Consider the following 18,455-nt stretch of genomic DNA (forward strand, 5'->3'; position numbering starts at 1 on the left):
GGCCTATTCGAGGGTAACAAAGAACCAATCAAATAAGCGTACTCGAATTTTAAAATAGCGCATTATTTGAATACAATATCTTGAATAGCCGCCAATACACGTCACCACAAATAAAGAATTGAAAACTTTTATCACATCTAATTTGAATGACAATATGCGCGTTATCTCCTACTCGCTATAGCATCAATGGCATCAGGTAGGGTTTTATAAAGCGGAAATCACGACGGATGGATGTCGTTTGCCCGCTACATGATTCTCGACCAATATAACTGACGCATTAAAAATCATAGCTCTATTTTTAACAAAATGGCATATCGTAAAGGGGAAATTGGAAAGTAAAATTTCATTTCTTGAGAGCGGAATCACTACTAGACGTAAAACGTAGGGGATGGAGGCTTCATTACCACAACCCATTCTTAGGATACATCTGGTTATTATGCGTTTATCGCAATTAATGCACAAGGTTGTAATCCTATATAATCGTACGTATAAATAAGTATGAATGCGCGTGATTATAGTTATATTTATAATGATAGAGTTTTATACCCGAAAATCCGTCAAAGGGCGAAGATACTATATATTGACAAGAGGGGCGATAGATAACATCTATAAAATACTAACAAAAGGACAGCGGTGAAATTGGAAGGGTGTACATTTCCGGCAGAATTGTTTCATGTCTCATTCTTCCACAGAAATACTACACTGTGTTTGTCTTTTATGTGCTATCTAACATTATTGAATATATATATTTATATATATAAACCAAAGACACAGTAATCAACCAGAAGGTCGGTTGGGTAGGTGATGGTAGAGTTCACCCAGTACTAAGCCCGACGACGTATGAAATCCACACGTCAGGGTAGGGGGGCCCGATCTGGTACCCGAAAATACACATTGGTGGGGTGGAGCTGCAGGTGCCCAGAGAGGCTTGCCCGGGAATCGAACCCAGGCCCTCCGCTCAATAGTGCAACGTTCTACCCCTAGACTACCGTGACCCACGAATATAAATATATATATATATATATATATATATATATATATATATAAATAATATAATCTATATACAATTTATATACATATATACTCTTGATACAATAATCAACCCGAAGGTGGGTTTGGTAGGTAATCATCCAGTACTAAGCCCGATGACGTGTGAAATGCCAGTTACGGTTTCTCAAGAAGATCTGGTACCCGAAAAATTACAAAGCTGGGTGGAGCTGAAGGTGCCCAGAGAGGTATGCCTCGGAATCGAACCCTCCACACAGTAGTCCAACGCTCTACTCCTGTGCTACTGCGACTCGCTATGTGAACAAAAAAATCAGGGATATTTGTTGGCACCATGAGTTCAGACATACGTATTAGCCGGGGATTAAACTAAAATGTATTCATGACGTGCTTTCTTTGATGAATCTTTAAAAAATTTTTCGTCCGGCGTGCTGTTTATTAGCATTTCGTAGGGTGGAGTAATTAAGTGCTGAGTTTTTTGTCCCCATTCATTGGAAATTTATTATAATGACTAATTAGATTTGGAAGAAGATCGTTACCCCTTAAAAATCTGTCCCTTATAACAATACACATAATTTTTTCTGCAGTTTAGCGTAGCCGCTTCCCATGCACGAATAATATATTTATGGGGAAAGTGTCACAGATGACATTAAATTCATATTCACCGATTCTCTTCTCCTTAATGGCTAGGTATGCATTTTGATTTGTGTACTTCTCCCAAATTAGTGATGCAAGAAAAAAACTTAAACGAAAAGAAAATGATTAAGCTGGAGTTTATTCCTCAAACGCCCCATTCGGATGGTTTTGGTTCAAATCCTGGCAATGGCAACATTTCTGAGAGGTCAATTCATTTTGATTCTTACTTCGGTGCCATGTGTAGTGGAGAGTTCGACGTCCGTCGGATGAGACGTTAAATTGTTGACCTCTTGGGTCATTCCGTTAAGAAAAGGCTAATCTGCACACCGGAGTCCCCACCTTCTTATTCCTTGAATATTATACTACGAAAATTACCCACTCATCTCAATAGGTGAAAAAGACCTCAGCTGTGGGTCGGCTCCCCTTACGGCTATTAATACATTTCTCCTGAAAGACATTTGGCGTATGAACTTTCCCTGTAATTAACGTAAAACATGGTCAATAACTTTTGAACAAGGGGAAGATGTACCTTACGGAGGGATAAAGCTTGTCCTCAAGTTTTCAGAGCCCGGCTTTGAAAACCTGAAGTCAACACATCCCTTCGAGAGGGCAGGGTGCCATTACGAGATCAAGTCCGAAGGAGTCACTTGTGCCTGATTGACCTTTTCCCGTTTCCCAGGCGTGGTTCACGCGTCGCCTTGCCGAATGGAGGAGGGACCAAGGACTGGCCGGAGCAGGGGGTCGCATCTGCTAGAGGGCCACCGAGAAGAGAGACGGGGTGGCGGAGGCGACTGGGAATCCGGTGTGGACGAGAGGGACGCCGCCCTGCCTCCCCGCGACGCCCGCGAAGATGAGTCGACTGCAGTGGAACGAATCTCCCGGATGGAAGCGGACATACATTCAGAACACGACGAAAAAGATATCCCAAGTTGCAATTAAAAAAATTAAAAGACACCACAAAGTCAGCCGCGGTATGAAAGTGATCCCATTATACCCTTTTTCCGTCCTTCTCCTCCTCTTGCCCACCATTGAAGGGGACGTGCTTTGAAAGGCAAATGTCGATGAGATATCCGCAGACCTTTTGTATCAATGCACGTCAAATGTTGATATGAAAGAGTCTGCACTTTATTCCTCGCAAAATCTGCATTCGGCAATAATAGAGTCTTGTCGCTCCACTCACTACGGTTCACGGCTCCGTGACACCTCTGCTTAAGTCACTCGGGGCTTTGTTCTCGATTTCAATCCTCATTGCCTTTCTTTTGGCATGATTCGGCGAAAAAGACATAACTAAAAATAATATGCTTATCTGAAGAAAACACTGCGTGAAAGATACTGAAAATAAAGGAAAAGGCCCGGGAAGAACAAAAATATTCGGGAGGAAGGGGAAACACGTACGTGAGAGGGGAAACAAATATTAACCGATTAAATGGAAACTTGATAGGACTCAGAAGTCGAAATTCACCCGTATCGATAACTTTTAAACAGCAGTTCACACATTTTGCGGCGTGCCTCGATTTATCAATGTCGTCATGTCAAAGTATCGGGTGTAGCATGCCTCGAGTCACGGTTAAATGTGCTTCATTCCTTTACTCTTTCATTGATTGGTAGAAGTACTCTCCGTCCACGAGTGACAAACCCCGTCTTGCAGCGGCAACTGAAGTCAATCCACCACCACTCTATGCCCAGTGCTTTGTTGCTGTGTGCAGGTCATTCTATTGCCGTGAGACGTAACTTCCCTCGAGGGTCTGTCATCACTCAGTCGGGTCCTTTAATGGTCGATTTCCGCCGAAGGATGTTTAGTTCCCTGGCCCTCGCCTGAGGGAAGTGCGACATAAATCACGCGGCGTGGACGGCAGAGATGGAAGGGCTCTAAATATTATCGAACAGTGGTTCTTAATGGGGTGGCAGACGCGCTTGTCCCGTTCCCTTTCTCTGCCGGGCGCGGGAAGTTCCTCGCGAGGCCAACTCGCCGCTCTCTCTCTCTCTCTTTGAGTTGACACAGGCAACGAGACGTCTGCCGCCCCTAAGTCATGCCCCCCCTGAACCCCCCCCCACTTTTCAGAAAAATTTCTACCCCGTCTCCTTTCTCCACATCCCTCGGAACACACGGGCACCGGCGGCCGATGCCTAGGCAAGTCTCTCGCCATAACCAGTCCCGATAACGAAATCAAGTTTCGGACCTTTGCATGTCGGGGGAGGCGAGTCTTTGGCAAGGCCGTTTCAAGGACGAATGCAAAAATGTTACGCAGTCCTTTATCCGTTTGCGGTCGTTGTCGGCAATACCGAATGCCATCAACGCTCCAAGTTATAAGAAGTCCGTTAAGGGGGGTTTTATTTTGTTCGCCCTTGAAAAGAAAAAAAATACTTTACACACCCAAATGTATGGGCCATTAGCGAAGAGGATATGAAAAATGTAACCATTACTTGTTTCGAATTCACATCCACGACTGAATTACAGTAGTTTCTGGCAACTTTCAAATATTTTTTCATTGCTGGTGGGAAATTTTCAATGTCAAAAACCAAATCTGTAATTTTCATTTAGTTACGGATTCGGTGGTGACTCTTGACGTCTGGGATATGAAGTGAAATTTTACTCAAAAATTACCTATGACGTATATATAGTATATCCTCGATTCGCTCATAGCTCTCTTTTCATAAGAACGATAGAACTGCTTGCAGGTAAGGTAGCTGACGTGAATGAAAATGAATAGCCCAATTGCGTACTAAAACAAAAAAAGGGTAAAATAAAAGATCAATCCTGAAACACCTTCACTGGAAATCGTAATCTCGGATGTCGTGACATAAATTAACGGCATGATTTTACATATTTACTCATACTTCTGCAATTAGTATTTTTACTGTAAAATACCAAAGCTGTAGGCGTCTGAATGTATTCTTAGTTATATACGCACGTTATAGAAAAAAACTGCTCTCTGGAGCAGCCGACTGGTATATAAAAAGTCTAGTTAAAAAGCTTTATTAGACGGTGTGCCGAAAGAATGAGCGCGGCGGTAATGAAAACTAAGGGTTATTTAATTTTCTCCAATAGATGTAGAAATTCAATTTTGTTAATCATAGGCTGGTGAGATACGCCATTTGAATTAGAAGAGTACAAAAATTTGCATTATTACTGTCGCCTGAGTCAGCATGATGTCAATGTAATATTACTGTACATATTTGTAACATGTATTTTCTATTTTAAAAATAATATATATATATTCTATTTTGTACAATGAAGATTTTGATAAAATATGATTATATTTTGTGGTGAGCTTGAGAGCGGTTTCCCAAAAACTGTAAAGGTAATCATGTAGCTGAAAGCAATGAGAATAATAATAAATGATAAAATAAAAACGTCCCGCATTACTTATTTCGCATTCCTGTTTCGCATTTCCTTCCTTCTCGCCGCCGACTCCGTCCTGTTCCGGGCGACGGAGTGCTCCCTCACGAGAGCGAAAAGAGAGGGCGGAGGGAAGAAAGGAGCAGCGCCCAACGGTCTGAGAGACGTCTCCATAGAGAGGGAATGGCAGTGACATTCACCGCCCACTTCCATATATGGCCAGGAACGACGGAGCAGGGGCAAAAAAAGTGAGACTTGGAGCAAAGCAAAGGGAAGGGGAGACTTTCTTCGACACTCCTGTTTACACAACTTCCCGGAGAGGAACGGAAAAACGTGAAAAAATCGTTGGCCATGAAATTCAATGGCCCCACATACAAGGATACTTACCCTGAAAAACTTGATATGCATCTTCATAAGAAGATAATGGTGGTCGTTAGTGATAAATATCGGCACTACGATGCATTGTTTGTCCAATTAATTGTCTGAAGCCATTGATTTCACAAATTGAGAACAAGCTCTGTAAACGAACTGGGAAGCAAATCCGAACCACCCCAATACTCGCATAATTGAGCCACTGGTAGTGAGGCCTAGTAAGGTTATTAAAACTATTTTTCATATTAAAGGCTTGATACAGAAAAAATTCCCGCGGAAAGGTTGAACATTGAAAGATGCAGTTGGATTTACAAAATACATTTGCACTTCCAAAGTGAAGATCAGTCTCACAGAAATCTCCGTGAAGTAACTCTTCTCTAGACTCAAGTCATAAACTTCGACATATCGCATCCATCCGCGACCCAATCTAACAACGTCAATCCAAGAAAATAAGTTCAACTACCTATGTAATTCAACATATATCCTAAAACCACGTAACGACATTCCATTGAATAGTATGTCGGTTTATAAGTAGCCTAACTCAAGATATATGTATCGTCTATTTTATTTATTTACACTTTAAACAAACAAGTTTACGAGGATTTACCTAAATTGAAATAATATTCAAATTTTTGGTTTCAAGCTCTCTTTCTCGTTCATTTTTTTTTCAAGAATATCATAACATCTCCATCATTTAATGATCTGAGACAGGCCACTGAGATAGTTTGGATAAGGAAAACTGCAGATTCCGCGAGAGGCATTGTCTAAATGACGCAGAAATACCGGAAAACTTCGCTGTATCGGAATACGGCCCTTCCCCTCGTCGCCCACCACCCCTCCGCACACACCCTTCGCTACATCGCCATTCTTCGCAACCCACCCCCTGCTTCCCCTCACACTCCCACCGCCCCCGCTCCTCTGTTCCGTCCCGCTTGCCCAACGTCGCCCACCGCCCATACTTGGCATTCCAAGGGAGCCGGCCGCGCGTTCGTCACCGATTCCGTGGAAAAACACAAGAACTGACCAAGTAGCGCAGGACGCAGGTACCCACCATCCGGCGCGGGAAAGGGACCCTACGTTTCCACTCAATCCACATCCAGTATTATGAAGTTCGCACTTTATTTTTCCCGACGGAAAATTAATTGATAATTCGGGATACTATTTCAGGTTAAAATATTGACATGCAAAGGAAATTTTCAAGTCTATTACAGCCTTTTTACCTATATAATTTTTTTTTACACTGACGAAAGAAATACTTTCGTCTGAATTCAATTACTATGAAATAAAAATATATGATTCAAATCTTTTATCGAATAATGATAAATACATTATTATTAAGAGCTTTCTTCCGGTAAAGATAGCTTTTCAAAGGATATAAACACCTAAACTCTGCAAAATATTTAAGCCCGATATAACACAACACTAGAGAATTATTCTAGATCCTCCACTAATATTAAGCCTTCAGACCGGCATACTTCCTGCCTCCTTTTATTCCGTTCAACTAGCCCATTCTTCTCCTGCCTCTAACATGTCTACCCAACATTTTACCTATACCACTCTACTACAGTCTGCTACCCATCAATATTCCCAACATTCGTTTTTCCTACCTTCTCTGAATTTTTCCGAAATAACTTCTCTCTTCCACCACCATGAATAGAATTCCCTTACTTGTTTTTCTTTACGCAAAATACTGTTTCTATATCCGCCTCTGAACCTACATCTCAAATCCTCCAATCCACGTTTATCTTCCTAACTCCTAGACCAAGCTACCACACCGCACTGAATTCTATATTTTGGATTTACCTCGTTTTTCTTAAAATCTTGAATCATGGTCCATGCCATAAATCTGTAAAATTTTGCAATTATGCCTGACAGAATAGAAATTGCAAAAAGGTGGTATTGGAGTACAACTAACATGTATTTAGATGTCAGGTTGTGAGCACGTAGAGCTACTTAACATCTATATATATATATATATATATATAAATTTATAAATTTAAAAAAATATATTTACAGAAAAAAAATATATGTATATTATATTTCTATTTATATATACATATATATATATATATATATATATATATATATATATAATGAAAGAATGTAAATACAGAATTAGGCAAAATGAAGTACAAAGAATTAAACAATAAATTGAGGCGGGAAACAAACAAAGCAAAAGAAGCATGGTGGAAGACGCAGTGCGAGGATATGGAAAGCCTGCAGAGGAAGGGTGAAATCGGCGAAGTAAGAAAGGGAGATCAACGATTGCAGTTAGAGATAAGGCAGGTAAGGTAATAGTTGACGCAGGAAAGATCCAAGAGAGATGAAAGGAGTATATGGAAGAACTGTATAGTAAAGAACTCAGACCAACAAAGTTAGACATTGAAAAAGAAAATGACGTAGAGGAAGACAGCTTAGGCCCAGGCATACTACACAATGAGATAGAAAGGGCATCAAGGGAGATGAAACTAAATAAGGCCGTGGGGGTGGATAACATTCCCGTGGAACTTTTAAAATGCTTAGGAAAATGTGGGAGGCTGAGGCTATATGGGCTGATCCGTAGTATTTATGAGGAGGGAATCTGGCCGGATGACTTTGTGAGATCAGTTTTAGTTCCTATTCCGAAAAAGGTAAAGGCCACGTCATGTGAGGACTATAGGACAATTAGTTTGATATCCCACGCAGCTAAAGTTGTTCTCAGGATCATAAACAAAATGATAGAGAGTAGGGCAAATGATTACTTAGGGGATGATCAGTTTGGGTTTAGGAAGGGGAGAGGTACGCGTGATGCCATTGCAGTAATGAGATTATTAATCGAGAGGAATATAGAACACAACCAGGAGGTATTTGTCTGTTTCGTAGATTTCGAAAAAGCGTTTGATAGAGTGAATTGAGAAAAACTAATGCACGACGGTGGTCTGAAAAGTTTCCGACCTAACAAAGATACAAGACATTTTTTCTCAGAAAATTTCAGAAAAAATGTCTTGTATCTTTGTTAGGTCGGAAACCTTTTAGACCACCCTCGTATATATGTGAACTCTTTGAATATAGTTAACACATTGTATACGGAAACTCACATAAATATTTAAACGATTCGGCGTTCATATATTGTGTACCTTCGTGCGTGTCGCCTTCATCGGACGAAGAGAAGTTCCTATCTTCGCCTGATGAAGGCGACAGAATCGACGGAGCGTTCAAGATATTACTTATGTGTCAACCATATTCCAATCGCATTTAACACCATTCTACAATGACTACCCGTGGTTGTGTATACATACATATATCGCTAAATGATTCTCAGCACTTTCCACAGACTGGACCACTCTACTGGCCAAAGCCCCAAGGGAGCCGAGGCTCTTCGTGACCGGCCCGTGGCCGCTGCGCGGGATTCGGAATTGTGTAGTGGAATCTTAAACACGTCCGCCATCTGTTCGGAAAGGTATCCCTGGCCGAGGAGGGGACGTCCGGAGAAACAGTCGGGAGGGGGGATGGGACTATTCGGACGGAACTGACATTGCAAAAGGCAGCGAGCAGCATCCCTCCCTCTGATTTGGGTTCTCTCCAAGCATGGCCACGGCTTTGTTTTCGGTTGGGAGGAGGGAGGGTGAGGGGTTTTCGCGCTTGCTAAATGCGTTGAACTTTGTTGAGAAATGGACGAAAAAAAAAGATGCGGAAATGAGATTTCTTTAAAGGCATTGTTTACATGGATAGCATCACAAATTCTCTCTTCATTGTGGATGTATTTATGGGAAACAACGCCGATCACGGAAGTCTGTGGAACGTGGGTTTCGCTCTGGCAACAGATGACACCAGCTTAATCCCATTCCCACTGGAGGGGGGCAGCTAGCTTTGGGTTTAAAGGTCGTTTCATTTCCGACTGAGACGGAGCAAAGAGGGTACGCCCACTACACCTGTAACAGAAAACGATTTCCTCGCAACAGAGGGTAAATTCTTTCCTGTTGTACAAAATTAGGATTAAAATTGGATAAATCTGCTGCATTTCTCAACTAAGATTTCCATGGGCGTTCTTCTAATAATTATTTAAAATTATGGTACGTCAAGATAAACAAAAGATTCTTAAAGAACCTAAAGGGTTAGTTTGAATATCAATGATGCAAAGCTGAGTTTAATAATTTCAACGCATTTTCCAGTTTGTCTTGATCTTCGTCAATTTACTATCCTCCATGTCGAGTATCATAATATGCATATTTTTACGATATTTGGTACAGAAAATGGAGTTCAAGACTTTGTGACCTTCCATCTATTCTATCGTCTCTTCGTGATTGGCAACTATTTACCTTTAGAAATTCTATTGCAAAAATGCAATTTAAAGCAGCAAGAAACTATTAAATACGTCGTGCGGGTAACGAAAAACGGCGCAAAATCTTCAACTCCAGAAGTAAATAATGAAAGAATCATGGTTTCAATAGTTGATAATTTCCACTGTGGCTACATGTACGGATACATGATCCGACTTGCGGTGATATTGTGGTTTTGGCAAAGAGCGAAAGAGCGCTCAAGGAAACACTCGAGTAAATAGAAACCACATTGATGAATAAGTATAATATGATATAAAATAAGAAAAAAGTACTCAGAGGAGACTGAGGGCTGCACACAATCAAATAACGATTCATAGCAACCCTGTAGCAACTGAACAAGAGTTGACTTATCTAGAAAGTACATTAAAAACCGATGGGAAAAGATAAATAAGCAGAAGAAGAGATTAGACGAAAATCAATTGAAAACAAACTTTAACAAGAGCGATAAAGTTTAAAAACTCCACTGAATCAACCAAAATCGAATAAAAATGCTCCTAAATACCTTTCTGTGGAGAATTATGTTGGATGGCAATGAAACATTGAAAGTAAGAGTCACAGAGCGTAGAAAACTACAATCTCTTGAATAATGGTACAATCGAAGAGGCTAAAGTAAGAGTAATGCTAAGGTAAAAAACACGGAGATCCGACGAAAGGCGGACACACTGAAAAACATTTCAATGAAGAAGGAATGAGTGTAAACTTGTACGGCACATCAATCGAAATGAGGGCCTCTGAAGAACGATTAACATAAGGGGAAACAAATGGGAAAAATTATACGGAAAAGGAATTAGTACCTGAATCAGATTTGAAGGACGATGCGGGGTTGGCTCATATGGAGATGAATAGACTAGCTGAAAACAGAATGGGATGAACAGATTCAATCTCCACAGTTAAATTAAGAAATGATCACCAAAGAAGAAGAAACTAATTGAGCAGTGAGTTTAGATTGGCTCGCCCATCAGGAAGCACAAGGATGTACGCAAACGTATCATTGGAGTTTCCTCTTAGGTAAAAACTACATTGACTGAGAAAAGATAAATATTGACACCGAGAAAATATTCATGTAAACAAATCCTGACCCAAGGTGTAGTATTTCCATTATTTTAAAAGGATATATATTTGCGTACATAAAGTTATAGAGACTGTCAGGGGAAAAAAGGTATTTTAAAGCTAATGGGTACTGAAATTGATGTTTTCAATGCATCTTAAAAGTAATTACCCTTCGATATTTCACCAATACTCGTATATTATTTGAGAAAGTAATGTTGCTGACTAGATCTTAGGCTCATATATTCACCGCCAGAAAGAGAGCGTGTAAGACATTTCAGCAGCTGGAAAAGTTATATTATGTCTATTTAATGGCAATATTTATTCATGATCTTGGAGAATTAGAGGGAAACAAAAACTTACCCTTTGGCAAATGGCAATACCAACAGAAGTGCATGGAGTCAAAGTTATTGGTTGGGAGATACTCTAATTTAGGATGAGGATAATATTAGGAGGAATATTTAGGATGCCATTTTACGAGCGCTTATCCAAACAATTCACAGAAAAGACTATTTCGCTAATTAACTCGGTAAAAATATGATAAAAGTAACGTCAGTTGGTGGAAATTTTGCGGTGAATTTTCGTACGTACTTTTACTTTCTTCCTTTCTCTCACTTTCTTTTTTCTAACTTAAGGTTGACTCACACTGGAAAAATACTCATAAAATACTAACAGATATTTTCAAATAAAGGTACGCAGTGTAATTTCACAACAGTAGTGTGATATTCTTTTTTATGCGGAAGATTCTATGGCAATGCAATCGAACTCGTCCATTTCAATTCTGACAAACATTTAAAAATTTGACTCATCCGCCAGGGGAATAACCTAATATTACCTTGGGGCACATTGAACAGGAAGATACAGTACGAGTGGCACCTTCAGTGCATAATATTTGACGCTGCACAATAGACGAAGTATAGAGCGAAAGAAAATTATAGTAAACTTATTCTCATGTAATCCTTATGTTAAAATTTCCTCGATCTTTACACACTACTATTAGCACTTCCGAATTATTTGAAATGAAATATAGTATGCATGTTTCGATCATGAAAAATTCAGCAATAAGAATTTCCAGGGCCTACTATGATCTCGCGACTTAAGACGTTGCTTGGGGAATGTCAATAAATGTCTACAATTTACACTTCCTAGTTCTTCCGCCACGTAATACATCGTCAGTTCATGGAAAACAGCATAAGTTTACTTAGTATACATTTAGTTAGATAGTTCATTATAGTCACCATGATCACAGTGTTTACCCTACCAACAAAGAAAATTTAATTTTTAAGAAGCAACAACTGTATAGCGGATCGTACGTATTACCTGATTTTACAAGTAAAAAAAAGCTCAATAACTATTTCATATTAAAAGAGTGCATTGCTTATACGTGTAAATACTAAGAGAATCATTAATTACAGGGAAAATTGACGAATGACAGCATACTTTTTGCATGAAAATATGCAATATGCAAGTACTCAAGTGCAAGTGCAATCTAAGTTCCCTTATTTTCTTTCTGATTGGTTAATATCCCAATTGTTCCCTTGTACTCATTTGCACCGCTTTTATTTTTCCCTTTGACTAAGCCTTCAAGATGGAAAAGAATGGGTGCTTCAAAATAAAAGATAGCCTTAGCAGATAATAAAAATGGCAACAGGTGGCACAAAAATTCTACTTATCCAGTATTTCCTAAAACCATGTAGCTAAATATTTTTAGAAAAATCTACTGCGTAACTTTTTATGAGAAGAAAAAAACGCCATTTGTCATCTAATGGAAAGATAATTTTTAATAACCACGTGAAAACGATGAATTTAACCAATTAAATAAACCGCGTTAGGCGAAATGTGGTGGAGCAGCTGACGTTCATTGAGTGACTAACACAGATGGCACTCTCCACTAATTTCTACAATCATATTAAATAAATGGACAGAACAATCTGTGCTTGTCATTAATTTTACCACATAAAACAAATTACTTAACGAATAATACTAAGTGAAGTTCCCCTTTCACCCACTCGACGTCACGCGCACAGAGGTTTAATCACCGAAATTTCTTTCGGTACACTGCGAAGCACCACCCAATTAGTGCATTTCCGAATCCTCTCAATCCCTTCTCATGTTTCCTTCAGGCCAAGTCAAAACCAAAAGGGAAGAAAATAAATCCCCCCCCCCCATTGCCACCGGTAGAAATCAATCATGTCCTGTTTAAGGGAAGTTAAAGAGACCGTAGGGGTGGAGGGCGAAGTGGATGAAAGCACTGCGAGTAAGAAGCGGCGGTGGTTGTAGGAGAGACTCCAGGAGGGAGGGAGCTGTTCTCGAAGAAATAAGTGTGTGTGGGGGGAGGGGATAGAGGATAGAAATAAAAGGGGTGGAGAGAGTGGGGGGTCGGGGAAGGGGAGACCCGGGCTACGCAAGGCTATGTGACGTTGAAGGTCAAGCCGTGGGACACGGCGTGCCGCGAGAGGGAGGGAGAAGGCGAAGACAAGCCAAGCGAGCCAGAGGGGCGATGGAGGGAGGATATCAATCCGGTGGGGTTGGTAGAGTGGAAGCGACAGGAGGAAAGGAGGGAGTGGTAGGAAGGGGGCGTGGGAGGAGGCAAGAGCGCAACACCTGCGCCCACGCAAGATCCTCTCGCTCTACCCTCGCCTTTGAAGAGACAAACGCCGCTCGAAGACGGTGACGATGACTCGGGAAGCATGCGAAAAGGGTGGTCGGGAGAGCAGATGCAGGGGGATGAGAGAAATGGAGCCGGGGGAGAGGGAAAGGGGGGGGGCGTCCTTGCCACTGGACACGGAGCACGCTCGCGCACGCACCCCTGGCGTGCGATTACGGGCGAATTGAGCCGCACCTGAGCGGCGACGGGCGAGGGGAGGGGCTCTCTCTTGGGGAGAGAGAGGGGAACAGAGATGATGATTCTGATTCCATTCTCTCCTAAATTAATTGTCGCGAAGTGATAGGATTCGAGAATCGACGGAATCCTGACGGCCGCTCTTCTCTCCCCTATTCCCTTTTCCGTATTTCATTACTATTTAAATACTCAGTGTATTTACACGGATGTATATTTAAATAACTGTTCCTAATACATTGATATTTTACATATTTGGCTATTACCCAAACGATAAAAAAACTTGAAAACAATGGAGAAATACCCACGGCACGAATAGTTGAGTCAGAAGCTCGCGTTAATTAAAAGCTCCATGGCATTGATTTATGCAGTTCGTCAGCAGTTGTAATGAATTCCGTGTAATTAGTGAGTTTGCATCGTCGTGCCTATTCAGTTCATTATGTCACATGAAAAATAAACTTTAAAAATAAGGTTCATTTTTCACGTGGATCTACAAAGTTTTATTTTGACAATATTCATCATGGAATCTATTTATGTTGAGTTATTACACAATCAATTTTCACACTAAATATATTATTTTGAAGAAGTCAAAATTTTGTATGTAGAATAGGTACGACGTAAAGTAGCAATGGATGAATTTCTCGCGCCGAAACCCGGGTCGGATTCTAAATAACAAAATGTATGCGGAGTAATCATTGTTTAGTGTAGTAATTCAATGATGATGTAAACTTAAATATTGTAATGAGAGGAAAAAACTTTAGTAACTTCCCTCTTTTAGATTATTCAATTGCTATGCTACTTCCTAGCATGGAGAAATACATATGAGGGTAAATTAAGATCTGGTGCTTTCCCGGCGTATTTGCTTCATGAAGTTTTCTCGGGTCTTCCACCGGGTCAGGGGTTCCATATTGGCCGACGTTTCGATGCACGAGTCGGGCATCGAAACGTCGGCCAATATAGAACCCCTGACCCAGTGGTATACCCGAGAAAACTTCATGAAACGTATGAGGATGATACACAAGAGTACGATATGTAATTGGTGACGTATTACACCCTGCCACACACCTCCTGAATTAAACCCAGTGGAATATAGACAGGGGATACATGATATATAATATTCATCTTCATTAGAATCCTCAGCGTGAGCGAAATTAAAGAACGTGAAAATTGACTTGTGGCCATGGATTAACGAGACTCGGTTTGCGGCATTCGGAGTTTTCCATATTTTGATGCCAGCCTGCAGCCAAATACAATCGAGATTCAATGAAGAATTTTAATTGGCGAATGGATGGGTGCGGATTGATTTTTTATCGGTTCACGCGATATTATTTGAATCGACCTGTCAGCCAAGATCACCATAACCTTGCCCTTCCGCCCAGGTGTCCTTCCTCGCTTCCCAACATCGCTTCTCCATCCTTTGGCAGTGTGTTGCCTTCTTCCTCGTTCCTCAATCATTCCCTCCCCTCCTTCACTCGCCCCGATGAAAAAGGCTAACGTGCGTCTTTTTAAGGAGGCGACAAAGATTATTTTACAGCGGCGAGAGAGAGAGAGCGAGAGAAGGATCGGCTTCAAGAGGTAGGTAATAAAAAATAAAGTTACGATTGCGGTCACACTTAGGATTTTAAGATCCTGGGGCTCGTACTCGCCAGTGGATGATGAGTTGAAATGGGTTGAGTATTAAGTAAAAACAAGGCGTATCCTCTCGCGCAAGGCGTATCCAGGCGCAAGACTCTCAATTCTCGGGATGTCACCGCGTAGGTTGTTTTTGTGACAACAGTTTCGCCCGTGTTTCAACGAGCGTCTTCAGGTCGAAGTCCCGGGACGTGTTTTGGCCGCATTTATATATGTTTAGCCTCTCCCTCCCTGCTCTGTGATTGGTCGGGCGTTTCCCGCCAAATCCTTTTCCAGGCTCCTGATAGGCGGTAGCCATCTTCTCTGTTAAAGTTATCTTTTTCTTTTAGAATCTCGATCGATTCTCTGATAAGCCTAGGATCATATCTTCTTTCTTTGGATATTATCCTGGTCTCGTCAAATTTGATTGCATGGCCAGGTCCGCTCCACGCGTGTTCAGCAATGGCTGATAAACTGAACTGCTTGTTTCTAGTAGCCCTTTCGTGCTCTTTTAGGCGTGTTTTCACTGCTCGGCATGTCTCGCCTATGTACGAACTTCCGCATGAGCACGGTACCTGATAGACTCCCTCGTGCAATTCCTTGGGAATTCTATCTTTTGGAAGTAGTATCCGTGGAAGTAGATGGGATACCTTGGTGAGGCAGTTGTATCTCGTGGCAATATTGTGCAATATTGTACCTGAGATATCTTCTCACTTGTGGCGGCAATGTAGGGTATCGTGGCGTAGATCTTGGTCGTTTCCCGGTCGCTCCGTATTTCACTATGGTTGAGGCGGCGTTTCTCTTCCGAGAATGGAGAGTCTTTCATCTGAACGCCGCAAAAATCTACGATCCCATATCACAAGGCGTATCCTTTATTTTTTCAATATTCCCTTACTTCTTCCCCGGCAGCATCCTATTTCCCACTGCTTGCCAATGAAATACGTCACCCTGGGCATATTTACCAAACTAATATTTAAGCAAACTTAAAATTCTTTTGATGTTTGCAATTAAGTCAACGTCATCACCCAAGAAAGTAAACATTTCTCCAAGTTGATACGTGAGTTCATAGTATCTGTCTGAATAACTGAAAATTTCAACCGAGAGGATGGTTGGCTATGGATGGACACACACTCTTCGGGGTAGTAGTAGTTTTGAGGGGAGGCGACCGACAGCTAAGGTCATTTGCGCCATAGGAGATGGACAGGAAAGGATGAAGGGTGGAGAGAAACCCGGCGTCGGCATTAGCCTACTCTTTACGAAAGGCGCCAAGGGGTCCGCAGTTTAACGTCCCATCCGACGGACGGCGTACTCACTCAAAGTGCCCTCCACAAAGCACCTCAAGTAGGGATCGAGATACCTCTGAAAAATATTCAACACCGCCGGGATTTGAACCCGCGCCCTCACGGTGGGAAGCCAGTACGTTAGCCCCCGCACCATCTCGATCCCTCACTCTTCGGTTTGGAAAAAAAAAAATTTCATGAGAATCATCAACTGACAACACTCAGAGAGCGGCGAAAACAACAGCCGATTCCAAAGGGACGAGAATGTGTACGTATATGGCATACCGATCAAATAAGTGTAATTCATTTCGGACTAGAAGACGCCAACTGCATCGTCAGGGTAACCGTTGTTCAGCAAGATAGAATAAAGCGGAAGAAACCCGAAAGCATGGGGTCATTAATACTATAGTTATACAGGGTTCGTCCGGAAAATAAGTGTACTGATTTTTTCCCGCCGCTCCAGGCGCGCCCAGCACCGCTCTGACGGGCTGCGATTGGAGGGGGGTATGTTGGCAAGCGACGCTGAAAAAGGTAGTCGGCTTTGAGCTGTGGTGTAGTGAGGAGCTCTGTTAACGCGAACCTCCACGCTCGACCCACGTCACGGAACGCGATGCCGAAGCAGCGTTATTCCATCAAATTTGCGGTAAAGCTTGGGAAATCGTCTACCGAAACTGTCGGTATGATTAACCAGGCTTACGGGGAGTCAGCCATGTCCAGAAACATGATCTTTCGGTGGCACAAGATGTTCGTGGAGGGCAGAGAAGAGGTCGACGACGAACCACGGCCTGGACGCCCATCAACGACACTCACCGACGAAAATGTGCGAAAAGTTCGCGATGTACTGAACTCTGATCGTCGTCTTAGTGTTCGGATGATAGCAGAGCAGTGTAAGGTGCCAAAAACAATAGTGCACGAGATTATTAGGGAGCAATTACAGATGCGAAAAATTTGTGCAAAGTTGGTGCCGAAAGTGCTCAGTGATGATCAAAGACTCAATCGTTTGGAAATCGCGACACAACTTGCGGATCACTGCAAAAATGATCCACATTTTTTAGGGAACGTTGTTTCGGGTGACGAGACGTGGATCTTTGAGTACGACCCGGAGTCGAAGAGACAAAGTGCGGAGTGGCACACCCCATCATCACCCCGTCAAAAGAAAGCTCGCACGAGCAAATCTCGGATCAAGGCGATGCTCATTGTCTTTTTTGACAAAAGGGGAGTCGTCCACTACGAATTTGTACCTGAACGACAAACTGCAAATGCTGCATTTTACGTCCAAGTGCTCGACAGGCTTCGAAAACGAGTCGCCCGCGTCCGGCCAGCGATCAAAAACATCTGGCGGCTGCATCACGACAATGCGCCGTCTCACACCGCGCTTGTCGTGTCGGACTTCTTGGCCAAGCACGGCGTGGCAACGCTGCCGCACCCGCCCTACAGCCCGGACTTGGCACCACCGGACTTCTTTCTGTTCCCGAAGATAAAGAGGAGTTTGAAAGGAACGCGATACGGGACTTTGGACGCCGTCAAAGAGGCCGTGACGACGTGTCTTCAAAAGGTTCCCGATGATGCCTTCGCGGGAGCGTTCCAGGAATGGGAACGCCGCTGGAACAAGTGTATCGACTCACAAGGGTCCTATTTTGAGGAATATTAGCTTAAGATATGTAAAAGTGCAATAAATTTTTTTTCCTGAGCTCAGTACACTTATTTTCCGGACGAACCCTGTACATCAATAAATCTAAATAGACCACTTGCCCTCTCATATCAGATTCTGTTACCTACAGTCAACCAATACAATACACATATGCGTCTGCACCTAGATTACTAGAATTTATAGGAAAATCGAACAAGTTACGAGCACCTTAAATTAATGAAACATAACTATAAACAGTAATCAAAGGAAGGTCGGTTTGATGGGTGATGGTAGAATTCTTCCAGTACACTAAGCCCGACGGCGTGAGGAATTCACACATCAGATTTGGGGGGTTATGGTTTTTCCAGGAAGATCT

At 42.0% G+C, this 18,455-nt stretch overlaps 1 protein-coding gene across 1 annotated transcript in view; it reads left to right on the plus strand.

Moving 5' to 3' along the window:
* LOC139687459 (homeodomain-only protein-like) overlaps positions 1-4,982 on the plus strand; it is a 78,803-nt gene extending 73,821 nt beyond the window's left edge. Inside the window, exon 3 of the mRNA XM_071584626.1 lies at positions 2,321-4,982. Within this exon, the coding sequence (XP_071440727.1) occupies positions 2,321-2,395 (75 nt within the window). The 3' untranslated portion in view covers positions 2,396-4,982. The remainder of the gene's footprint in view (positions 1-2,320) is intronic.
* Positions 4,983-18,455: the final 13,473 nt, after the last annotated feature.

Source organism: Hetaerina americana, unplaced genomic scaffold (genome assembly GCF_022747635.1).
Source record: "Hetaerina americana unplaced genomic scaffold, ioHetAmer1.1.p SCAF_2, whole genome shotgun sequence".
Taxonomy (NCBI): Eukaryota; Metazoa; Arthropoda; class Insecta; order Odonata; family Calopterygidae; genus Hetaerina; species Hetaerina americana.